The 11,629-nt window shown below is 46.8% G+C and overlaps 1 protein-coding gene across 1 annotated transcript; it reads right to left on the bottom strand.

The window, feature by feature from the left end:
- Positions 1-9,993: 9,993 nt before the first annotated feature.
- On the bottom strand, positions 9,994-11,331 carry LOC124175583 (uncharacterized protein F54H12.2-like). Its single transcript, XM_046555982.1, has one exon. The coding sequence runs from the start codon at positions 11,329-11,331 to the stop codon at positions 9,994-9,996; it is 1,338 nt and encodes a 445-aa protein (XP_046411938.1).
- Positions 11,332-11,629: the final 298 nt, after the last annotated feature.

Below are 11,629 nucleotides of genomic sequence, written 5' to 3'. Positions count from 1 at the left end.
TTCATAGCAATTCTGCTAACATGTTACCATTGGAACGAACATCGAGAAGAGTATTCTTAGCTGATGTGCGAATAAGACAGGCTTTTTGTGATTATTTTGATGGCGTGGGGTCCTTACCTTGGCAGCATAGATATGCATAGGGCTTGGTTTACTGGTATTATATTTATGGAAGCTGGTCACATCAAAAAGTAAAATAATGTATGTAAGTATGTCATAATTATTGTTCCCCTTGGGGTTACAAAGACGCCCGTTTTCCTCTAACTCTACAATCCTTCTACATGTTTTCTTAACCTATTCTTATCCTATTCTTACATACTACCATACCTTTACTTATTTTCTGACTGCCTGTGCTATGTGCTGTTGCCTTTCCATTCCCTTACTTTCCCTCTTATCCTTTCCTCATTCTTTATCCTTATATTTACTTAACCGTATCCTATTTTACCTTAGTCTATTCCCTATTCATCCTTACCCGACTCGACTTCCGTTTCCCATTCATCTCTCACTCTTTCATTCTCTCGTAAATCCCTGTTCCTTTCCAGTTCTCTCATCCAGTATTCTCCCGCCCCCTCCTCATCTAAGATCTCGCTCACCACCTCTTGCCGGCTTTCCCCCCTTCCATCCCAGCCCGCGCACCTTTCCCAGACGTGCTTCCATGTTTGCACCTCCCCCCCGCACAACCTACACCTTCTCTTTTCCTCTTCTTCCTAGTACCTTGTCTCTCTCATCACACTTCCTAGCCTGAATCTTGTCACCCTTGCCGACCTGCTTTCCCCCTAGCCCTTTCCCAGATAGCCTTGTATCCCTTCTCCTTTCACCTGTACCAACTGTTGTACCTCGATTCCCCTATTTTCTACCACCTTTCTTTTCTCTGTTCTTCCCTCTCTCTCTCCTCCATTTCCCTAAAGTCCACCTCTCCCTTCTCCCTTCTCGCGACTACATCTCTACTCTCTACTCCCCTTTCCGCAACGAAACCTTCCTTTTCTCTTTCCCATCTCGATCCCTGCCTCCCAACTTCTACCTTTTCCCTTATCTCTTCCCAGCATCTCCTAGCTTACTCGCTACCCTCCCCTATCTCCAGCTTCCTTTTAAAATTCTATGCCCTTCTCCCTGCTCTAATCCCTATCTTCTCCCTCTGTAGCTCCTCCCTTACTAAATATCCCGGTGTTCGCCCATCCACTCCTAATGTACATCTCAAAAATCTATCCTGTACCGCCTCGACCGCCCTCCACTCCCTCCACCCCCATATCTCCGATACGCAATCTATTACTGTACATACCAGCCTATCAAATAACCAAATACTTTTTTCGCAACCCCTCCCAAACCTTCTTTTTCCTATCCCTCATACCTGCCTCATTACTACCCCTGCCTTCCGTACTCTCTCTTTCACATGTGCTTCCTGTCCCCCATTGCACTTTACTGTATACCCTAGGTAGCTAAACTCTTTAACCTCCTCTATATTTTTTCCTTTCCATCTCCAATCCATTTTTCTTCTTTCCGCCACCTCCTTGCCTAAATCTCATAATCCTTGATTTCCCCACATCTACCGTCAACCTTTTTCCATCCATATACCTTTTTAACTTCCTAATCATTGCCCCCATCTCCTCTTCACGCTTCGCTAGTAGCACTACGTCATCAGCATACGCTGACGTCTATACCCTACCGCCAGCCAACTCCCCCCAACCCTTCTCCCTCTCCCCATTTTCTCTTCTAAATCCGCCAGCAGCAGGTTGAATACGTGTGGACTGAGCGGACACCCCTGCCTTACCCCCCTCACCGTCCAGAACGCCTCTCCTACCTTTCCCCCGCTCCTCACCCGACTCTTTGTTTCCTTGTAAATCTCCTCTACCCTTACCCTTAGCCCTTCCCTCACCCCTCTCCTTTCCATAGCCTCCTACAGCACCTTGCTGTCCACCGAATCGAACGCCGCCTTCAAGTCGACAAAGAACGCCACTATCTTTCCCTTATCCCTTCCCACCTGTCTATTGATTAAATAGTTGAGCACATACACGTTATCAATTGTACCCATTCCTTTCCTGAAGCCAGTTTGATTATGCGGTATCATCCCTTTCTCCTTTACCTCTCGTTCTAGCCTGTCCGCTAGCGCCATCGCATACACCTTATACAAAGTTGGCATCAACGTCACCACCCTATACTCTTCTACCCTTTTCCTCTCCCCCTTCTTTACTACCGGTGCTATCAATCCCTCTCTCCATTCCTCCGGCCAGCTCTCCACCACCAAAACTCTATTACATGTTTTCCATACCTACTGCTCCATCTCCCCCCCCCCCCCATACCACCATACCTCGCTAACTATTCCATCCCCCCTGGTGCCTTTCCATCCCTCAGCTTTCCCTTCACCTTTTTCATCTCTTCCCTCTGCAGCCGCCCTTCACCGCCCCCATTCACCGCCCCCCTTCCTATTTGCTGTCCCCCCGACTCCTGTGACCTTGCTCTCTACTCCACCCAATAATCCCAGAAAATACTCCCTTCACTCCTGATCGCCTATTTCCTCATTCACCCTCTTCCACTTCTTTCTTTCCCTCTCAACTATCTCCCATACGTTGCTTTCTGTCCTTGCTTCCGCTGCTTCTTTCATGAATCCCGCGTTCTCTTTTCTTTTCCTCTCCTCGCATATCTTATGACATTCCCGTCTTTCCTTCCTATACGCTTCACCTTCCCTCCCCCGCTTTCTCCAGTTCCTCAGACTTTGCCTAACTTCCGCTTTCTTTCGCCTACATTCCTCATTCCACTAACCCTTTTTCTAGATTCTTTGTCTAAACTCCCTTATTCTTTTCTCTATCTCTTTACCTAAATCCGTTTCTCCTACCCCCTCCCATTTGACCTCCATTCTAAACCTCATCCTACCCTCTGTCCAGTCCCCTTTACTAGCTCCCCCTACCCTTTTTCTCTTTCTTGTCCTAGGCACTGCCCCCCTCATTCACACTATTACGGGGTGATGGTCCGAGTCAACCCTATCCCCAATCTGTATCCTTTTGACCCTATCCCTTACCTCGCTGTCTCATATAGCATAATCTATCACAGTCACCCCCGCCCCTCCTACATACATAAATTCTCCCTCCTCATCACCCTCTATGTTCCCATTCATTATTGCTTATCGTGTCTTTTCCAAGAATTGTACCAGCTTACCTTGTGCGTTTACTTTCCTGTCCTTTGATTTTCCACTCCTACTCTCCTCCTCTCCTTCTCCCTAGCATCCTCCCCCCTCCTGTCCTGTCCTGGCATTGAAATTGCCCCCCACTAGCACTTTTGTTCCTCCATCTGCCTCTTCTGCCCGCTCCTTCAATACCCCTAACTTCTCTTTTAGATCCCCATTTACGTATATCCCCATTTACGTATATATATATTACTAGCCATTTTTCCCCCATTACACTTATTTTCCTTATTATCATTCCCTTTTTCACCTCTTCCCTCCTACCGTACCCGCTCACTTTCTCCTTTCTTACCCCTGACAGCATTCCGCCTATTGCTCTTCCCTTCCTATTTCTTTTCACCGCATACTGCACTTCCCATTAATACCCTGCCCGCAACTTATTCCTAATCCTTTCCCACTCCTTCTTCGATATCCATGTCCCCATTAAAAATATCAAATCCCACTTCCTCAGACCCCTCTAAAAATCCTCGTCCTTTCTCGCAAGCCCCTCCACATTCTAGACTACTACTTTCCAACTCTCCCTTTCCGTCTCACCTACGCCCCTCTCTCGCCACTTTCGCTCCCGCACCCCCTGCCTCCGCCCCCCCCACTACCCATTTCCCCGACTGCCTTTCCCCACTTTCCCCGACCTGTGCCTCTATACCTCCCTCTTGCCTTTCCTCCCTTGTTGTCCTATCCCTAACACCTTCCCCTACTTTTTCCCTCCCCTCCCTTTGCCCCTCTTCACTCTCTCTCTCTCTCTCTGCGCCGTCCGCAAGCACCTCTCTTATCTCATCCCACTTCCACATTTTCCCTTCTATCCAAATCTTTGCATACCCTATTCTTACTCTGTTTCCCTTTGCCTCCTCAATAGCTGCTATCTCCCTAAAATTCCACTTCATTCTCCTCTCTGCCCAGGTGAGATCCTCTTCTGTTCTCTCCTCCCTCCCTCTAAGGAGGCTTTTTCTTTCCATGACCTGCCTCTTTTGCTCCCTGTTCCTTAGCCTTGCTATCCATATCCCCGTTTCTTCCCCCTTTTTCGCGCCTACCTCCCACATATCTCTTACCTCGACCTCTACCCCTATCGCCTGCATAATCTTTTTCAACCCTTCCTTTTCCCTTCCCTTCTCTATTCTCGCTCCTTTCAATACTATATTTCCCCTTCTTTCTTCCCTGTATTTCCTCTCTATGGCCCACTCCATCTCTTTTCATCCATCTATTGCTCCCTGCGCCACTTCCGCATTCCCCTTTTCCTGCCTCTCCCCCCACCTTCTACACGCTTCTTTTCTAATTCTGACAGCCTTTCCTTTACCCTTTCCATCCCCCCCCCCCTCTCCTCTCTTCTACCTCTTTTAATCGTTTACCTAGGTCCCTTATTGTTTCCTTCATCTCCACCCTCTCTGCTTTCCATTGCTCTTCCCTTCTAGTCATTTCCCCTTTAATTTTTTCCATTTCTTCCCTGAGCCCCCTTCCCTGCCCTTTGACCTCCTCTAACCCTATCTTCAACTCCTCCGTAATCAGCCTTAGTATACTCCCTCCCTCTTCCCTCCCTTCCACCCCTACCTTGCCTTCCGGCGACCGGTGAACTTTCCTGCTTTTCCCAAATCCTCTTTCTCTTTCCTCTATCTCACCTGCCTTCTCCTCCCCTTTTTCCCCTACCTCCTCCCGCTTTCTCTTCCATAAATCTATCACCGTCGTCCCCGATCCCAGGCTATGACTCCTATCCCTCCCTATCAATGCTACTGCACCCGGCCAACCTTTCCTTTTCTCCTCCTCTACTCTCTTTGCCCCTTCTTTCTGGCCAACCGCGTTACTCATACCCTTTCGCTCTGCCACCGCTCCCTACTTTAACTGCCTGCCGCCTATCTGTCTCTGCTCTATCCTCCTTCCTACTCCCTAGATGTCACTGTCTATTCTTCTGTATTATTTTTCCCCCCTGCCGTCCGCCAGATCTCGCTACCCAACCTAAAAACTCTCATCCTTTCCTCACCTGTCCGTCCCTTCTGTTCCTGCCTCCCTATCCCCTTCACCCATCAGCCCGTCCTGATCTTCCCCGCTCCTTCTCTGCCCTATTTCCTTTCCTCCTCACGTTTTCTTTCCTGCTTATTCTCGCCTTTCCACTCACACCTGCCACTCACATCCAAACCGGAAACCGGAAGCCAAGTGAAATAATGTAAGTCAGTACTAATGACGGATTATATAGATTTATTGACGTGAGTGTAATATACTGATGTATAATAATATGTTAAAATTATAATACTTTTGTGTTTGTCTCATTTTGTAAGTACATGCAAGGTATCCATCTATAGTGGCATGATAGAGGATATTCGTAATTTTGGAAACTCCAATACAAATTGTTTTTACAAACAGACTAGTAAAAGTCCAACGTTTTGAGTAGAGACCTTAAAATATTTAGGCATGTCTTGTGAAATCTTCACATTATTTCTTCGTATCTTTTGCACGTGATATAATTAGTACGTACAACGGATATATGGGTAACAAGTAAATCCCATATTCTTTGCTGCAGGGGATAATATATCCGAAAGCAGTTAGATGACTTTGAGATGTAGTCGTAAAGTTTAGATCCGAAATTTTGTACTGATTAGGTTGTTAAGAACTGTTTTATTCAATATTTCACTTTAAAAACCTTTAAGAAGTCTATCGTACAGTAAATCCAATACTTTAACGCATTATATAAGTCGATCCTACTTGAAGGGCCTAAAAATATCGATCAAACGTTAGGTAATGTTGATGTTCGAACAACACCACATATTTGAGAAAATGAGTCTGAAGATAAGAATGCGAGAAATACAATTTTGATACACGAATGTTTTCAAGATCAATAAATTAATATTGGAGGTACTCAAACTTCGTGCCGTTCTCTCTGCTTCACTTATCCTGGTCATAACATCCAGCATGGCATCGGTTACTAGATGATCCGGAAGCTTTTTTAATTTGTTGACTATCATAATACCGGAACCATCTATTTTTGTCAGATCGTGAGGTCCGGTTGGTCGCTGAGACGTTGGTTGTGGAGTATTTCTTAACAAACCTATTAATTCTCTTAATGCCAACCGAATTACCATTTTTTCCGTGACTCTGCTGAACCCTTAGATTGAAAATATTCAAGTATACCACGACAAGTATGTGATATTAATAATATTATTACGGAGGTGTATGTAAGGAATCTTCATGAAATGACAGCATTTTTAAATACACCCAAGGTGATTTTTTTGGAGGGGCTGCTGCACCACTTCGAAATCGGTCTTTTTTTATTTCTCTTTGTATCTTAATGTAGCGATCTCGTAGCGACTTCCATCGCTTTTTGGCATCTACTAACACCATTTTTCCTACAAACAACTATGTAATTGTATGATGAAAGTTGTTCGATTTTGAAAAAAATTGCATTGTCGTCGAAATTAATACATCACATAAACGTCACGCAGAGAAAAAAATGTATAAATGATCGTTGTACGTTGTACATCGTCAATGCTCAACCACATTACTCCACGCCTGAGCTTTCTCAACTAATTTGCGACAATTTCCTGGTTCCTTGAAATCGTAGAGCACAGAATGCTTTTTCACTGCATTAATGAGCAGCTCATCCAATGCACGACGCATATCATTTTCATTCTTCATTTTCATTGACGTTTCGGGTTGCTTGAATTTTAGTGTAACGTCCACGTTCTTCTGTACCCTTAACAATTCTTTTTGGCAGCCTTATAGTTGCGGCACGTTCATCCAGGTTTTGCATGTCAATATCAATGTTTTCGTGTATTTGGATTCTGTCGGCTCGTTCGTGTTCCTCGGAATTTTCTTTATGATTGTAAGCATTCTATAAAAATGTGATAAATAAACTAATAAATGCAGGATGTTTGCAAGGCAATATAGTGGATAATTTTTGAATGTTGAGAAAATCTGAATGCGTTGATCAATGTTCGAAACATATTTTCGGTGCAAATTGGAATGATGAATCTTTCGTTTTGCGTTTGAAATATCAAAAAGACCTCACACAGAGATATAAACTCTTGAGAAATGAGTTTTCCGAAATTCAGATACAGGCTAGTAGTATAGGGGCACTTTGGGGCGTCACAACAAACCCCCCTCGCACCTCTCTCCGGCGCCAGCCCCTCGCCTAGGAGTGACTTTGGGGCGCCTTCCCCTTCCCCCGCCGCCCCTCGCCACGGAGCGAATTTTGGGACGCCATCCCCTTCCCCCGCCGCCCCTCGCCACGGAGCGAATTTTGGGACGCCATCCCCTTCCCCCGCCGCCCCTCGCCTAGGGGTGACTTTGGGACGCCATCCCCTTCCCCCGCCGCCCCTCGCCTCGGAGTGAATTTTGGGACGCCATCCCCTTCCCCCGCCGCCCCTCGCCACGGAGCGAATTTTGGGACGCCATCCCCTTCCCCGCCGTCCCTCGCCGAGGAGTAAATTTTGGGGCCCCTTCCCCTTCCCCCGCAGCCCCACGTCTAGGAGGTATTTTATTCTAGAAGCTTCTCCGGACGACCATCCCTTTCCCGCAACCCCTTACCAAGGAGCGGTTTTTCCGCCTCAAAGTTCCGCGGCTCGTCAGCCCTTCGCCCGCGACCCCCTCGCCACGTGGTGAATATCGTGTGACGACCCCTTACCCCGGCTACCGTTGACCGCGAATCAGATTCCGGACTCTACGGGATGGCCTCTGGGCCTGTGCACCCTGACCACTGGACGATCTCCTTCCCCTTACCCTGGTGCCCCCGGCCGTGCGGCCGATTCTGGGGCCACCTACCCATCTGGCCCCGCTACCTCCGTTCACGAAGCGAACTCTGCGACTTGGACGTTTGGGGTTACAGGTCCTCCACCCTGGCTCTCGTTCTTTCCCCATCCCTGCTCTCATTGTCGGGTGCTCGTGTCACTGACCTTACCCAGCCGTCAGTGTTTATCCTAAGGTTTACGTGCGCTTGGAAAATATAGACCTGGTCACTCTCTCTCTCTTTCTTAATGCAAGACTATAGGCATACTTAGATGTACGAGGATCAGGGTGGGTGAGTGAGGAAACAGAACTCAATGGTGGATTGCGTAGAAAAATCAAATCTCATCCTCGCAGGTTTATTCGGTTAACACTGTTGCAAATACATACATGGTTATTACAGATAACGACTAAGTGATAATTACAATGTTCTTATAATTACACAAGCTAAGTTATCAAGGTTTTTTATTTACCAGCCTTATAATCAGCAACATTACAATTCTTAGAGGTACAACATTGAAGACAACTTAAAAGATGAATGTGATTTGAATTGATGGTGTTAGTTTTGCGTTTTGTGACATGGGCTATTCGGTTGTGGAATAATTCTGCGATACGATCGTCTCTTTCGAGGTCAGGAGTGAATATATTGAGAAAATCCCGCAGAGAAAAACCGGCAGCCATAAAGTGCATAAACATAATACAAAATTGTCCACATACATCAGAAGTGAGGCTTTGAAGTTGTCTGTTGTTCCAGTCGTATCGTCTGCAATTTCTTCGTAAAGTCCGCTTGTGGTGAGGGACGAATGGTGGTAATCCGAAGCTGTCAAAGTATGTACCATGTGCGGAGGAACTGACGAAAAATGCCACCCAGTGGCTACCGGGGCGTGTGTGATCATCCGTGTTTGACACAAAGGCTGTCGGGCGTGTCCAGATGAGGGGTATCTGATCCGCTGCAAAAACCCCGGTCTTCCCGTTCGGAATCGCCGGCATCGCGCTTCATATCTATAGACTGTCCATTTTGTACCTCGTCTTCTTCTCCTTCTTCTTCTTCTTCTTCTTCTTCGCCCTCGTTATCAGAGATAATCATACCACTCGTAGAAGATTGTGAGGAGGTATGTGAGTCAATCGCAGTAGTAAGTATTTTGTAGGGAACGGTAACTTCGCCGTCTGACGTAGGCGCAGACGGATCCGGAGAGATTTTCAGTGAAGCAACTGACTCTGGTATTACTGGTTGTAGCGTGAAATTTCTCTTCGGTACCTGCAGTGGCTGATTACTAGTCGAACTCTCCTCTCCGGTGATTTTGGGCTTACTGGCTGACAATGCTTCTGTATAATCGTATTTAGTTAGAATATCGTTATTGTTGATCCATTTCTTCAGTTTGAGTGCGTTGTTCATCGCACATTCGAAAAATTCCTCCTTCTTAACGCCGTGGAAGAAGCACCATACCGAAGACCGTTCCAGTTTGTCGAACGCCGGGCAATCGATGTCCTCCAAGTTGGATACTTGACGCGCGGTACTACTTTCAATATATTTACATTTATCGTGTCCACGGGCAAAGATTCGATGAGCGTTACGTGCGATTTCTCGGAAGTTAACGTCTAATTGAACCAGCGAGATATCACCTTCAAACCACTCGATGCCATGAAGGTAGCAGGTTACGTAATTGTTTACGCCACGTTCTTTGAGCGGCAGATCCGTGAAGGGATATGGCGGTTCTATTAACCAATGCGCCGAGTAGCGGTGATCGATGGTGACGACTGCCACCTCTTTCGGTATAAATTTACCATAGATATTTCGAAATCCTTGAATATCTATCACGTAATCCATACTTGAACTTGAAAGAATGTAGTCGAATGAATAGAGAGCTGGTAGAGTGAACCTGCAGTGACGTAGTTTGAATGCTGACTGGCTCGGCACCGTAGTTACGGGTGTTTATATACAGCCTTGTGTTACAATCCCCGTCTCAATTTTTGTTTATCGGGTGTCTCCAGCCGGTCTGTTGCTCCCCTTGAAGACGTTGGCGTGGTGTAGTCACAGTGTCCTCTCTAACGGAAATCACCACCTGGTATGTCATAGAAGCGGTCGTGATAGGAGGGGCGTGATCTCCCTCTCTTTCTTAGCCCGAAAAATCTGTAATGACCTGACGTGCAGCATCAACTTCAATAAGATTATCAAATTCAGCGTACACTAGGCAATTCACAGTTTCTTTGAGAGCATCGTCGAACCGCACTTCGACCCTGAGAGTTCCATGTTTGATGAGCGACCAGTGCGATGTACAGTTGGCTGAGAGATCGGGGGTTAGGTCGAAAGCCAATAGACAATTTCCTTTAGCGAACTGCTGCCGGCCGATACCGTTTCCTTCGTTCAGAAAATGAATCCCTGTACCGGAGAAGAGGGTGTGATAAGCGTCCACGTGGAGATCGTCTTTGCCAAAACTCATCTGTAGCGGCTTCGATGGGACTTGCACCCCGTTGACGTACAACGACAGGAAATTCAAAGAGTAGTTTTGAAAATTAAACGGATTGCGCTGTCTGTCGCCGTTGAAGGCTTTATTGCTGACAAAACCGATTATCACTCGTTTCGGTAGTTGTCCGAGTATGACATTGTCCAGTGTTTCTGCCTGTACTCCTGCGTGTATGGTGAAAGACTTCACCTCGACTCTGGTTACGGGATATTTTGCCGTACCTTTGGCTAGCGTCCGTGCGTGCGCCAGCAAGATTCCAGGGCTGATCTTCATTCGGCGAACGAGCAGCGAAGTTTCCAGTATGTGCAGCTTGTGGCGATTTTCGGCTTCCATGATGCAAAAACTGTCTCTTGATCTCACAAGTCGAAGACGCAGTTCCACACCGTTGATTGAAAATTTGTCTTGATCAAATACGTCACAGTGCAGATGTCCAATCAGATCAACGGTACGTGCATTGCTCATGATCCGTTTGCGTTCGATGAAATCTCGGTCAGCACCGACGGCGTCGGCGTCGTATACATGCAATACTCCATCCTCGCTGTCGTACCATAGAGCCGAAGAAAGATGGGATTTTTTGGCGGGGGGTGCGTAATTCAGTAGAGTCTCTATATATGCTAGATAGGCGTAAGAGTTGTTGGCTGGTGAGACTAGTTTTTGATTGAAGAATATATCGACTTGATTGAACATCGAGTGAAGCGGATTGTTTACCGGAGCGGCATGCGGAGTAGCCGCGTTGCCTTCGCCTGCCGGTGGGGTGGGAGCAGACGTTTGTAGCTTCACTCGTACGCTAAGCATAGTGTGTGCCAAATCGATGTACTCATCACCGTTTCCAGGTACAACAAATTCAATCGGGGAATCGTCGGTTAGAGATGATACGGGCTTGTAGTGTACACATTGACCAGCCTCAATAGACGTCTGCGTTGGTGGTAGAGAAAATAAATCCAGTTCCGACTTCATACACTCACCCGAGTGCGCGTGCAGGAAGGCCATTGTTGATGTTTAGACTGAAGACGAGCGGCGCGTGGGCTTACCGGGGTCCGAATATGTCTGTGAGGTCCCGTTTTTTACAACACTTTTTCCGCTTAGTTTTCTTGACGGTTCCGGCACGCTTGGGTATCTTGGCCGATGTTTTCTTTTTCGACATTCGTCTAATTTTTCTCGTAGTACCAGCTGCTCGGTGCGCGCCGACAAGTCTGTTGACGCGGGCAATGTTTGACTGACGCGCTAATCCGCCGGCTCGGCTTTTATAACCGCTGCCCTTCATGAGTTTATCAATTTTTTCTTCAGC

This window comes from Neodiprion fabricii, chromosome 2 (assembly GCF_021155785.1).
Source record: "Neodiprion fabricii isolate iyNeoFabr1 chromosome 2, iyNeoFabr1.1, whole genome shotgun sequence".
Taxonomy (NCBI): domain Eukaryota; kingdom Metazoa; phylum Arthropoda; class Insecta; order Hymenoptera; family Diprionidae; genus Neodiprion; species Neodiprion fabricii.
This window is presented reverse-complemented; position numbering and strand designations above follow the sequence as displayed.

What these genes read in the sequence shown, in the direction of transcription:
- LOC124175583 (XM_046555982.1), bottom strand. Translation starts at nt 11,331, where the DNA reads ATGGCCTTCCTGCACGCGCACTCGGGTGAGTGTATGAAGTCGGAACTG.